The sequence below is a fragment of the Leucoraja erinacea genome, chromosome 32, assembly GCF_028641065.1.
Source record: "Leucoraja erinacea ecotype New England chromosome 32, Leri_hhj_1, whole genome shotgun sequence".
NCBI classification, from domain to species: domain Eukaryota; kingdom Metazoa; phylum Chordata; class Chondrichthyes; order Rajiformes; family Rajidae; genus Leucoraja; species Leucoraja erinaceus.
In genome coordinates, this window is record NC_073408.1 from 26,567,633 (window position 1) to 26,582,425 (window position 14,793).

Consider the following 14,793-nt stretch of genomic DNA (forward strand, 5'->3'; position numbering starts at 1 on the left):
AAGATATTGGACAGGGATTGTTTTCTCTGGAGTGTCAGAGGCCTGATAAAAGTATATACAGTTATGAGATTTAACAGTCAGAACCTTTTTCCCAAAGAAAAAAACGGAATAACTTTAAGATGAGGGTGAAAATTTAAAGGAGATGCAGGGCAAGTTTTATACCCAGTGGGTAGTGGATACTTGGAGCGCACTGTCTAATAGTGGAGGCAGATACCATAATCCAAAAAGGCTTTTGGATCGGCAAATGGATATGCAGGGAATGGAAGGATATGGATTCTCACTGCAGTCTCTGTACAATGGCTCCTGTGCTCGAACCTTCTCGCTCTGAAGACTGTTATAATCACCTGCGATACCTGCAGACACTGATAAGCAAGGACATCCAGGTCTTGCTGCACCCCTCCATTCTATCACCTATCAGATTTTCTGCTGTCTTGTTATTGCCACTAACTTCATTTCCACTACATGTGCCCATTCCTCAACTTGTTCAACAACTGCAGCTTCTCTGCATCCACCGCAAGGTTTATTCTCATACCAACCGTGTATCATCCGCACATTGGAAATGTTACATTAAATTTCCTCGTTGAAACCATGAATGGCGAAATAAGGGTCAGGTCAGATGTTGTCATAGATTGAGAATTGGTTAGTGACAGAGAGCAAAGAGTGGGGATGAGTTGTTCACTCCCAGTCGGCTGTCTGTGCTCAGCGGGTACTGTATGATGAGTGCAATTACCACAATTATTCACAAACTATAATCAGTGGATCCACTGAGGGGAGCCAGTGTCATGTTCCCATGTTATTTATTACACTAAACTAAGTGGGATTGCAATTCCACAGGAGGATGTATTAAAGCATCAAGGGGATATGGACAAGCTGAGTCAGTGGGCAAGGAAATGGCAAATAGAATATAAAGTGGAAAATACAAAATTATCCACTTTAATGAACATAACAGAGAGCAGAATGTAGAAACAAAGTATTGTATAATAACACCAAATATAGACACAAAGTGCTGGAGTAACTCACCAGCATCTCAGGAGACAAAGGATGTGACATTTCGGGTTGGGACCCTTCAGATTGAAAGTAGAGTGGGGGTTGAGGAGAAGAGCTACAAGCGAGGAGAAGACCAGGAACACTTAGGGCTGGCAACAAATGACCTCGGGCAGGGTGGAGCCTTGGTAGGTCCATTGTTGGCTAGGGATAGTGTGATCTTAAAAGGAATGAAATGTGTTGAACTGGTTAAATGACAGGGGTGGAGAAAGTGGGAAAGAGGGGAGTGTTTGTAGAAGTTACTTAAAATTAGAAAATTCAATGCGCATACCACTGCTAGCCAAGCAAAATGGGGTGCTGCTCCTCAAATTTGAGTGTGGCCTCATTCTTGCAATGGAAGAGGCCCAGGACCGAAATGTTAATATAGGAAGGGGAGTTGAAATAGATGGCAACTGGGAGAACCTGTAGGCTTCGGCGGACTAAGCGCCAGTGTTAAGCAAAACGGCTGCCGAGTCTACATTTGGTCTTGTCGATGTAGAGGAGACTAGATCAGGAACACCATATGCAGTAGCTATTAAATGGTGAGAAACTAGATTGCATGTATATCACTGGAACGCAAGTGTGTTCATATACAAGTTATGTACAATTGCTGTAGGTGAATCGGAGATGAATGGTAAGTTGGCCCTCATACCGAGGACTAACTCAAGAGAGACTTGCTGGTTGGATAGAGCTTTTGTGTCACTGCAGTTGAGTATTGTGTGCAGTGTTGATTTCCCCAACCGAGAAAGGATGTACATAACATGATGCAGCTAGGTTTCATACACAAGTTCCAGGATATGTTGCCTAAGTGGGACAGCACTATTCTCCAGAGTTCAGAAGAATAGGAAGAGATCTTGACACTTTCACAATTATTCTAGGGCATTTGGTCTATTTGTACTCCAGATCCGTGGGGTTACTTTTGGTATCAATAGCTCAAAACAACCAGGTTTGTTGAAATCAAGCAACTTCCTTCGACTTGTAACAGTTCTAACTCCACACACTAAAGACATATTCATGCATTCATGTGGGCTGGGTTAACTGGTACTTGGAATTATGAGCGGATCAGATGGAAATAGATGTGTATGAAAGAGCTGCAGATGCTGGTTTAAACGGAAGATAGACACAAAAAGCTGAACAGGGGGACAGGCAGCATCTCGGGAGAGAAAGAATGGGTGACGTTTTGGGTCTCGACTCGAAACGTCACCCATTCCTTCTCTCCAGAGATGCTGCCTGACCTGTTGAGTTACTCCAGCTTTTTGTGTCTATCTTTAGATGGGAATAGTTGATCAATAGACTTGGTTGCAGCCTCCAGCTAGTTGATTACCGTATTAATGAGCAGTTGGCTGTCACCTCAGGGCCTTTTTGACAGATGCTCCCTAGGTTATGAACACCTGACATAGAAACATAGAAAATAGGTGCAGGAGAAGGCCATTCGGCCCTTCGAGCCAACGCCGCCATTCATTGTGATCATGGCTGATTGTCCCCTATCAATAACCCATGCCTGCCTTCTCCCCATATCCCTTGACTCCACTAGCCCCTAGAGCTCTATCTAACTCTCTCTTAAATCCATCCAGTGACTTGGCCTCGACTGCCCTCTGTTGCAGGGAATTCCATAAATTCACAACTCTCTGGGTGAAAAAGTTTTTTCTCACCTCAGTCTTAAATGACCTCCCCTTTATTCTAAGACTGTGGGCCCTGGTTCTGGACTCGCCCAACATTGGGAAAATTTTTCCTGTATCTAGCTTGCCCAGTCCTTTTAAAATTGTATATGTTTTTATAAGAACCCCCCTCATCGTTCTAAACTCCAGTGAATACAAGCCTAGCCTTTTCAATCTTTCCTTATATGACAGTCCCGCCATCCCAGATGAAGTAGGAGGGGAAGCTGCTCAGGAATATAAAGAAGGACAGTAAAAGCTTCTTTAGATATGTTAAGAGAAAAAGAGTAGCAAAGTCAAATGTGGGTCCCTTGAAGGCAGACACGGGTGAAATTATTATGGGTAACAAGGAAATGGCAGAAGAGTTGAACATCTGAGTCGAACAGATACTTCGCGTCTGTCTTCACTAAGGAAGACACAAACAATCTCCCAGGTGTACTGGAGGACAGAGGATCTAAGTGGGTAGAGGAACTGAAATAGATTTTCATGAGGCGAGAAATAGTATTGGGTAGGCTAATGGGACTGAAGGATGATAAATCCCCTGGGCCTGATGGTCTGCATCCCAGGGTCCTCAGGGAGGTGGCTCTAGAAATAGTGGACGCTATTGGAGGATAGCTAATGTTACCCCACTTTTCAAGAAAGGAGCGAGAGAGAAAACGAGGAATTACAGACCAGTTAGCCTGACTTCGGTGGTGGGAAAGATGCTGGAGTCAATTATTAAAGAGGTAATAATGGGGCATTTGGATAGCAGTAAAAGGATTAGTCCAAGTCAACATGGATTTATGAAAGGGAAATCATGCTTGACTAATCTTCTGAAATTTATTGAGGATGTGACAAGTAAAAAGGATGAAGGGGTGCCAGTGGATGCAGTGTATCTAGACTTATATAGACTATATAGAAAGCCTTTGATAAGGTCCCGCACGGGAGACTGGTGACTAAAATTAGAGCACATGGTATTGGGGGTAGGGTGTTGACATGGATAGAAAATTGGTTGGCAGACAGGAAGCAATCAGTAGGAGTGAACGAGTCCTTAACGGAAACCGTTAAAAATCTCTTCCCTGTTCGGGAGACCCGACCTTTTCCCTGTCTCCGTTGTCGTTGGGGCCTAGCACCGTGGAGCGGCCTCCAACCTGAACGACCCGGGGGCTCGGGAGACTGCGGAGCTGCGGACTACTCACCATCGTGGGGCTGGCCGGCCTCGGAGCGTGGGGAGCGGTGGTGACTCGCTGCTGCAACGCGACTCCTGGGGCTCGGAGGCTCCAGCAATGCAGCCACAGGTCCGGTGAACTGGGACATCGGGAGCTCGCGGGTCCGGGGGGAGAGAGAGACCGCTTCCCGGAGCTCCCGCAACGCGACTTCTCCAGCCCGTGTCGCGGGGTTGGAACGACCCGGAGCGGGGACGTACATCGCCCGGCGCGGCTTCATGGCCGTGGGACATTCCAGCGCCTGCCGGGGGCTCCAACTTTGTGACATTTAGACCGGGAGCGGGGCCGTAAATCGCCTGGCACGGCCTAAAATGGCCGTGGGACTTATCATCGCCCACCTGGGGCTTGGATATCGGAAGAGACATGGAGAACAGGGGAGAGAAAAGACTTTGCCTTCCATCATGGATGGATGTTTGTGTGAATTAAATTGTGTGTATGTCTAGGAAATTGTCTTTGTTTGTATGGCTGTGGAAACAGAATTTCGTTTGAGCCTCACTGGGGCTCAAATGACAATAAAATTGTATTGTATTGTATTGTATTTTCAGAATGGCAGGCAGTGGTGAGTGAAGTGCCGCAAGGCTCGGTGTTGGGGCCGCAACTGTTTACATATATAAATGATTTGGAAGAGGGAATTAGGAGCAACACTAGCAAGTTTGCTGATGACACAAAGCTGTGTGGCAGTGTGAACTGTGAAGAGGATGTTAGGAGGTTGCAGGGTGACCTGGACAGGTTGAGTGAGTGGGGAAATACATGGCAGATGCAGCATAATATAGATAATTGTGAGGTTATCCACTTTGGCGGCAAAAACAAGGGGGCAGATTATTATCTCAATGGGGTTAGATTAGGTAAGGGGGAGGTGCAACGAGTCCTGGGTGTCCTTGTACACTGGTCACTGAAAGTTGGCATGCAGGCACAGCCGGCAGTGAGAAAAGCTAATGGAATGTTGGCCTTCATAACAAGAGGATTTCAGTATAGGAGTAAAGAGGTTCTTCTGCAGTTGGACAGGGCCCTGGTTAGACCACATCTGGAGTATTGTGTCCAGTTTTGGTCTCCTAATTTGAGGAAGGACATCGTTGTGATTGAGGCAGTGCAGCGTAGGTTCACGAGATTGATCCCTGGGATGGCGGGACTGTCATATGAGGAAAGATTGAAAAGACTTGGCTTGTATTCACTGGAGTTTAGAAGGATGAGGGGATATCTTATAGAAACATATAACATTATAAAAGGACTTAACAAGCTAGATGCATGAAAAATGTTCCCAATGTTGGGCGAGTCCAGAACCAGGGGCCACAGTCTTAAAAAAGCCATTTAAAACTGAGGTGAGAAAAAACTTTTTCAATCAATCAATCAATCAATCAACCTTTATTGTCATCTTGCAAAGCAACAGTTGTACAGTGCAAAAAGAGAAGACGTTTCCCAGGGAATACCGGAGCATCGCACATAAAACTTAAACATTTCACACATAATAACAGTAAAAACAATCCAGTCCCTGATGAAACAGTATAAATAGTTAAAAGCAGGTAAAACAGCAACATTAAAATATAGTAAAAACTGTCATTAAAATGTCCAGGGCAGCTGATTTAAGTGGCCAGTGCCAGATTTATTAAATTGTCAGTGCAAAGCAGCAGAATCAGGTGGAGTGTTCAAGAAGGAACTGCAGATGCTGGAAGATCGAAGGTACACAAAAGTGCTGGAGAAACTCAGCGGGTGCAGCAGCATCTATGGAGCGAAGGAAATAGGTGACGTTTTGGCCCGAAACGCCACCTATTTCCTTCGCTCCATAGATGCTGCTGCACCCGCTGAGTTTCTCCAGCACTTTTGTGTACCTTTGAATCAGGTGGAGTGACTGTTTAGCAGCCTCACAGCCTGTGGCAGGAAGCTGTTTAGCAGTGTGGTAGTCCGTCAGGGCTTTGATGCTACGGTATCTCTTGCCTGATGGCAGGAGATCCAGGTGTGTGTGGAGGGGGTGCAGTTTGTCCTTAGCTATTCTCAGAGCTTTTTTCAGACAGCGGCTCTGGAACAGTTCTTGTACCGAGGATAGGGAGACGCCAATGATCCTCTCTGCTCCCCTCACTACCCACTGCAGAGCCTTCCCCACAGATGAGCACCAGGCCATAATCTCTCAGACCACTTCTGATTTTATCACTTCCGGCTTATCACACCCTCCACAGCTTCCAACCGTACCATTTCCCCCAGAGAGTTGTGAAATTGTGGAATTCCATGCCACAGTGGAGGCCAAGTCACTAGATGGATTTTAGAGAGATATAGATAGAGGTCTAGGGGCTAGCGGAATCAAGGGATATGGGGAGAAGACAGGCACGGGTTATTGATTGGGGATGACCAGCCATGATCACAATAAATGGCGGTGCTGGCTCGAAGGGCCGAATGGCCTCCTCCTGCACCTATTTTCTGTTTCTATGAGGAAGAAACAGAGGGCTTTAAGGCCTTCAAGGTGGGGTATGGAGGTGTTGATTTTCTGAACCTCCATAGTAAAGATGAGGGAGTAGAGGCTCAGAAAGCAGAAGTCATTAAAGAGATAAAGGGCATGAGGTATCTTGGACATGGGTCGGGAGAGATTGGACCGGGGGGGGGGGGGATAGGATGGGGTCGAGGTACGTGGAAATCATTTCAGTGGGACAGGAGCAGGCAGAAACAATGGGTCTGCCAGGGCAGTTGTATTTATGGATTTTGGGGAGAAAGTAAAAACGGGCCGTGCGGGGCTGGGAAATGGTACGGTTGGAAGCTGTGAAGGTGTGAGAAGCCGGAAGTGGTAAAATCAGAAGTGGTCTGAGAGATTATGGCCTGGTGCTCATCTGTGGGGTCATGGTCCAAGGATAAGTAGGAGATGTCTGGCACCTGGCCTCAGTGCGGTAGAGGTCAGCTCGCCAGACTACCACAGCACCTCCCTAGATGGCGGGTTTAATGATAATGTCAGGGTTGCTGCAGAGTGAGCAGAGGGCTGTACGTTCAGAGGGGGAGTAGTGGAAAAGTTGAGTTGATTAATATCATATCGGCAGTTTGAGATGAAGAGGGCTAAAGAGGGTACAAGGCCGTCCAGCGAGGTCCAAGACGAAGGGGCGGGCGGAAAGGGAAGAAGGGATCATCACTGGGTGGGGAGGACCCCCTTTCCTATAGAAACGGGCAGAGAGACAGAGGCGACGGAAGAAATGCTCTGTTGTGGCGGACCTGGAACTCATTGAGGTGGGGGCAGAGGGGAAAGAAGGGGAGGGTTTGAGGACAGATGGAAAGGGGGAGGCCGGGGGGGGAATGGTGAAGACATAACATGGGTGGAGGTTGGGGTCGGAGGAGTTGTACCAGGCAGGTTGTGTCTCACTAATTTGATTGATTTTTTTGAGGAGCTGATAAAGATGATCTATAAGGTTAGCGTACGTGATGTTGTAAAGCATTTGATGGTGTTCCAGAAGATTAAGATGGATAGGATAAACAGTGACTTGGTAATACAGATTCAGAACTGTCTTAATGATAGAAGACATGGCATTGTGGTAGAAGGACAATATTCAGGCTGGAGTCTGTCACACAGTCAGGTCACACAGTCTGTGACCAGTAGGTTCCCGCATGGATCTTGCTGGGACTTTGGACTTTGGATGTTTGTGAGATGACTTCAACGTAAATGTAGATGGGTTGTTTTGTAAGTTTGCAGATGACACCATGATTGGTGGGGTCATGGACTGTGAGTAAGGCTGTCAAGCTATCTGGCAGTATAAAGATCAGCTGCAGAAATGGGCAGTGAAATTGCAGATGTCCTTTGACCCGAGCATGAATGAGGTATTGCACTTTGGGAGTGTTACCATTAATGACTTGACCCTTCACTGATGTACAATCAGGGCTCATCAGGGCTCCTCCGCCATTCAATCATGACTGATCTATCTTTCCTTCTCAACCGCATACTTCTACCTTTGCCCAATAACCCCTGACACCCTTCCTAATCAAGAACTATCCTCTTCAAAATAATTACAATCAAAATTAGAGGTTCTACCTGATGATCTCCACGTAGCCAACACTTGTCCCTCAGAAATGCAATGCAAAGCTATCATGATTTGGTAAGGTAACCACGATAGCCTTCAGCAGCTATCATTGGAATGCATACTGATCGCCAGGCTGATGTATGTATGTATGTCTGCAGCAAGCAGCAACAAACACTGTAGACCTTTAGCCAACTCACCTTGTCGAGCAGGCAGCTCACCTGCGTGGGAAGCCATGTTTTGCTCATCTGCCCTGAAATTAAGATAAGACCAGCCCTGCCACTTTGCTCAAGTGTAACCAGAATAATCCAATTCCATGACCACAAAAACAATTCTTGGGAAGCAATCAGGATCTACAAATAATCTCATTTCAAGCAGTTATTAACGGCAGGTAGACACAAAATGCTGGAGTAACTCAGGCAGCATCTCTGGAGAGAAGGAATGGGTAACGTTTCGGGTCCAGACCCTTCTTCAGACGGAAGTTATTAAAGGCATTATTTGCTCAAAACAAAATTAATAATCTGTGGAAGAATCTACCACATCTGCAAGGCACATTCAAGGAATTACAGTGTGTATGTTTAAATCCAAGTCACAACTATCAGATGGGATAAAGTTGATCACATCATCTTTATTTGCAATCTGTCCAAATGAGTTTAAGTTGGAATAATATTGTCCATCAGTTGAGATGAAGGACGCTGGTAGAGACAGGTGAGCAGCTGTGGTGAGGTGGACTAATGTTGCTGATTACAGGTGTTTCTCTCCCACAGGTTTATTGCTGCACAAAGTCGAACACTTCGAGCTGTAATTGGTTTCCTTCCCCCATGGTTGACAATTCCTCCAATGCATTGTCCTTATCTCTGGAGCAGTGTCGGGGGAAAGTGTATGGTGTCCGTTATGCATGGAAGGAATGGCCCTGCGCCCTGAAGAAATGTCCTATCTACGCCAAAAGTTCTGGGTTACCTGCCCCAACGTTCCTGCTACCGTGAAAAGATTCTTTGTAACATTGTAGTGAAGAAGATCAAGCATATCATCAGCATAAAACCAGATGTTTTATGGTGATGCCAGAAACTGCAAATGCTAGTATATAAAAAGATAAGGAACACAGCAGCTCAGGCAGCATCTCTGAAGAACATGGATCGGTGACATTTGGGGTCTGGACCTTTCTTCAGATGTTTTACTTGGTTTGAGTAACAACTGGGCCGGATATGTATGACAATGCAAATTATGCCTTTTAGCCCTGTAAAAGTGATTAATCGTTGTTACTTGTTTTCATGAATGTGATGCACAATGATTTGTTTGCTTTTTAGTTGAATTAAATATTGATTATGTTTCTTAATACAAAAAAAACGAACTCCGAGCAAGTATCTTGTATCCAGGTGTGAGCATGTGATAGCACATGCTTCTTCAGATTCATACGTGTTCTATTTCACCTTTGTAATGTTTCCAAATAATACATGATTTTTTCTTTTAGTGACGAAGATGATTGCCTTAGGTTTCTGCATCCCTGTTAGATCGAAAGACAAGGTTTATAATGCCCATGAACTGGAAAACCTTCAAAGAATTATTAAAGCTGAAGGATTCCAACCCAAAACATGGTCCATTCCATCCACAAATGCATCCACATCCACATCCACAATGTTGATTTCCTGCAGCATTTTGTTTTTTACAAAGGATGATTAAAGCTTTGGAACCAGCAGGTCCAGGAACAGCTTCTTCCCTGTGGCTGTTACACTACTCAACACTGTACCTCGTTGATTGCCAATCACCCCCCCCCCCACCGGACTCTCCTCCCACCAGGAAAAAAAAATACTATGACTGTATGTAGCAATGTTACAAAATTTTGAGATTTAAAAAATCAAGTCTGTAATTTATCCCATCAGATAAAGTATAAAAAGAAGTTTAATTTGACACCTAATTCACTTTCATATCTCAAGTATTTAAAAAGTTATGGCCATTTTCATACTCGGAAATTAGCATCTTGTTCCCTATTGATTTTCTATGGACAAGACAAAAAAGCTGTGATCGTGTGCTGTCAAAAGGCTATAACCTTCTTCAAAATTAAGAGAACTGAATGAAATTTTCAGTTATCGTAGATTGAACCATTCTGAAACAAATATAAAATAATCTTACTTGGATGACCTGAAATTAAAACATATAATTAGTTAGTTACCCAAGTGTTGCTAATTTCAAACTTCAATTACGAGATCTAAACATCTATCCATTTCTTAATAAATGATTAACATTTTTAAATAGCCCAAGTGTCCAAATAATATTCATAAATAATTCACAATAAAACATGATTTTTAAATCTCATTTACATTAATTTATAGGCCAAATGGAAGGAATTTAGTGTTCAATTGCTGTAAATTAAAGTCCATTTAAATCAGCTTTCTAGTGGGATCCTGTGAACGCGCTGGTTTAGAACGTTCACATTGCGGTAGATTCGTGCCCTCAAATGCCCAGAAAAATACTGCGGGATATAAAGAGCCCAAAATTAGCTACTCACAATAGTAAACGTTTTTATAAAGGGTTCTTAAGAAGCCCTTTTTAATGTAAAAATAAGCTACATACCTTCTGTATACAGCTCCATGCGGCCCTGTGGTTGCGTGAGGTCGCGGGTTTAGAGAGTGATTTTTAAACTATTATAACTATTATACAAGGCCATAAAAACTAATAATACCTTTTGCGACGGGGTCTTTCAGCGATTTTTCGTTAATGATTTACTAGGCTGAACATCTTCGATTGGAACAGCCTAGTGAAAATTGCGTTTTAAACCCGCCCCCCCCTCTAAACGGCGGCAAAATCGCGCACATCCGCAGCGCAAGATTTTCAGCGACGCTTCAGGTAGGCTTTGCAACATACCTACTGTATGCACGTAAATAGATTTATTTATTGCTCATATTTATGTCGCTCTTCTAGGGAGATGCTAACTGAATTTCGTTGTCTCTATACTGTACACTACACAATGACAATAAAGTTGAATCTGAATCTGAAATAAAACATGCGCGGACCCGTTGGGTGCCGTTCCCCCAATGCAATATTCCACCAAACTGCGCTGGTGCAGCTGAGAACCCTTTGCATGCCCTGTGTGACGCCAGTCAAGCAAAGACAGCAAGTGGGTGTGCTGTTTTAATTTTATATAAGTTTTAAGTGTCAATAACGTAAAATATAACATCAATCTGAACGGAAATTGATATTGTACATCCCAGGACAATGGGGAGTAATGTGGGCCTGAAATTGTCTCGCCATCGTGTACCGTTATTGCGCAAATATAGGTACAAACAAGATTAGAGTTTTAGAGAGATGGAGAGAGAGATAGATAGAGGGATAGATAGATAGAGAGAGAGATAGATATAGAGAGAGAGAGAGAGATAGATAGATAGAGATAGATGGAGAGATAGAGAGAGAGAGAGGGGGGTGGAGAGGGGGATGGATGGAGAGATGGATGGACAGATGGAGAGCGAGATGGAGAGAGAAATGGAGAGAGGGAGATGGAGAGAGAGAGGGAGATGGGGAGAGAGGGGATGGAGAGAGAGAGAGATAGATAGTGAGAGGTAGATTTATTTAATGATTTATTTATTTATCTATTTTACACTTATATGTATTTTTATCTATATATGTATTTATCTATAATATATATATATTTAATTATTTATCTGTTTATTTGTTTACTTATTTATTTAAACACATTGCAGTGTGTCCAGAATGTGCTGCATGGGGTGATCATGGAAGCAGATACAATAATGGCATGTAAGAGACTTTCAGATAGGCACGTGGATATGGAGGGATATGAATCGCTTGCAGGCATCAGAGATTAACTTGGCATCATCTACGGTGCAGATATTGTGGGTCAGAGGGCTTTTTCTTGTGTCATACAGTTCTATGGAAAGGTCATGTGGTTGAGGGGGTCAAGTGCTGAGAAAGAGCATCTTTATGAAAGTCAAACTGTTTATATCATCAGCCTTAATGGTCAAATTATTTGGATCAACAGTGATCATTAAGGCGGATGATACAAACAGCATGGACTCCATGGAGTCATAGAGTGATACAATGTGGAAACTGGCCCTTCGGCCCAACTTTTCCAGGCAACGTTCCAGCTACACTAGTCCCACTTGCCTGCGTTTGGTTCATATCCGTCCAAACCTGTGCTATCCATGTACCTGGGCTAACTGCTTCTTAAACGTTGGGATAGTCCCAGCCTCAACTACTTCCTCTGGCAGCTTGTTCCATACACCCACCACCCTTTGTGTGAAAAGGTTACCCCTCAGATTCCTATTAAATCTTTTCCCCTTCAACTTAAACCTTTGGTGAAGCTGAAGGAAACCTAAGCATAAATGTTCGTGTTGATCAGAAAGCTAAAGGAGGTGAAACAAGTTTCAGAGAATCTCCCAGACTGGGAGAACAGGAAAAGGATTGTGGTCGACACTACCTCCTGCAATAGAGACATACCCACGAAAAGAAGAGCCAGGCAAGGCAATGGCCCTGGATCTCCTCAAACAGTCACAACCTTGGCCCATCACCTATTCTACTGCTACGCTGTTGTGACCATTCATTTTTATACTTTACATTGTATTTTGTATTAGCACTCTGCGTGTTCACTACTTAACACAGTACTGTATAATTCTTAAATTCTCACTAACTCTGATGCCTCAAGTAAAACATTGTCCATAGTGCATCTGCACCTATAGGATGGTTTAATGTCCCACTTTAGAGGTACTTCAGTTAGCTCTTTGGAATATACACAGACAGAGTTCATGGCATTCACTTCCTCAAAGATAACATTTCTTTCCAAGTTGGTACTGAATGGCCAACTTCTTATTCTGAGAGTGACTTCTGATTCTTGAATGCCAGCCTGAGAAATCATCAACCTTGCATCTCCCCTGACAGGGCTCTTAAGTTGGTCTTGTTTTGTTCACAGGGTCTTTTTAAAGATTCGACGCCAAAATGAACTGGCAAGAATTTCCAATACTGCTTCATCAATAACCAGCGTTAAAATGCACTAACTACAATAAATGCATGTGTAAAGTGTTACCTCGCAATTTTTTGATGTACTCAGAGGCCTGCTGCAGCCTTTTCCTGCAGCGGGGTTGTTGCGTAGCCATGGATAAATTTAATGGGTGGCAAACACCCATGTGTTGGATTAACGAGACTGCGAAAGCTTATTGAATTTCCTACTGATTTTTCATAGAACTAACCAATGAGTTAAACTGAAGCCTATGTGGATTATATTTTGGAGATTGTGTATCCGTCCTGTATCAAATAAATATTTGACCTCAGCTCTGCCCTGCTCATCCTGTTGGAACTACCTGTACCACAATGTTCTCCTTAGATCTTTGATTTAAAAGCATTATGCATCTTGTATAAACCAGCTGTGCTTTGCTGATCACACAATTATAAATCTTAATATAATTCAATGTTTACCTTAATATAATTCAATAATTAGTTGTTTGTGTATTTAGCAGTCTCTCTATCTGCAATAATTACTTTATGAGATCAGAATAGAAAAATGTTTTAAATCTCTTGCATAAAAACACTTCATTCTTAGATCAAACTTAGAACATTTAACAGTACTGCTTAAGAACAGGCCCTTCGGCCCACAATATCTGGGCTGATCATGATGCCAAGACCAACTCATCTATCTGCACAAATTGGGCATCCCTCCATTCACTGCATATCCACGTGCCTATCTAAAAGTCTCTTAAATGCCTCAGCTACTACTCCTGACAGAGCATTTTTGGTTGGATGGCTGTTTATCGGGTTGGAGGCAGGTGACTAGTGGGGTGCCTCAGGGATCTGTGTTGGGTCCTTTGTTGTTTGTCATGTACATCAATGATCTGGATGAAGGTGTGGTAAATTGGATTAGTAAGTATGCAGATGATACCAAGATAGGGGGTGTTGTGGATAATGAAGAGGATTTCCAAAGTCTACAGAGTGATTTAGGCCATTTGGAAAAATGGGCTGAAAGATGGCAGATGGAGTTTAATGCTGATAAATGTGAGGTGCTACACCTTGGCAGGACAAATCAAAATAGGACGTACATGGTAAATGGTAGGGAATTGAAGAATACAGTTGAACAGAGGGATCTGGGTATAACCGTGCATAGTTCCTTGAAGGTGGAATCTCATATAGATAGGGTGGTAAAGAAAGCTTTTGGTATGCTAGCCTTTATAAATCAGAGCATTGAGTATAGAAGCTGGGATGTAATGTTAAAATTGTACAAGGCATTGGTGAGGCCAAATCTGGAGTATGGTGTACAATTTTGGTCGCCAAATTATAGGAAGGATGTCAAAAAAATAGAGAGAGTACAGAGGAGATTTACTAGAATGTTGCCTGGGTTTCAACAACTAAGTTACAGAGATAGGTTGAATAAGTTAGGTCTTTATTCTCTGGAGCGCAGAAGGTTAAGGGGGGACCTGATAGAGGTCTTTAAAATGATGAGAGGGATAGACAGAGTTGATGTGGACAAGCTTTTCCCTTTGAGAATAGGGAAGATTCAAACAAGAGGACATGACTTCAGAATTAAGGGACAGAAGTTTAGGGGTAATATGAGGGGGAACTTCTTTACGCAGAGAGTGGTGGCGGTGTGGAATGAGCTCCCAGTGGAAGTGGTGGAGGCAGGTTCATTGGTATCATTTAAAAATAAATTGGATAGGCATATGGATGAGAAGGGAATGGAGGGTTATGGTACGAGTGCAGGCAGGTGGGACTAGGGGGAAAAAAAATTGTTCGGCATGGACTTGTAGGGCCGAGATGGCCTGTTTCCGTGCTGTAATTGTTATATGGTTATATGGTTATTTAATAATAACATATAAAAACAAAACATCCCTCACATCTCCTTTAAACTTTGCCCCTCTCACCTGAAAGCTGTGCCTGTACTAGAGTATCTGTTGTTTTCCATTCTGGAAAAAAGTCTCTGACCGTCTACCC

The 14,793-nt window shown here is 43.5% G+C and overlaps 1 protein-coding gene across 1 annotated transcript in view; it reads left to right on the forward strand.

Moving 5' to 3' along the window:
* The window catches only part of siae (sialic acid acetylesterase), a 78,034-nt gene extending 68,821 nt beyond the window's left edge, over positions 1–9,213 (forward strand). The window contains exon 10 of the mRNA XM_055660943.1: positions 8,634–9,213. Coding sequence (XP_055516918.1) covers positions 8,634–8,852 — 219 coding nt within the window. The 3' untranslated portion in view covers positions 8,853–9,213. The remainder of the gene's footprint in view (positions 1–8,633) is intronic.
* Positions 9,214–14,793: the final 5,580 nt, after the last annotated feature.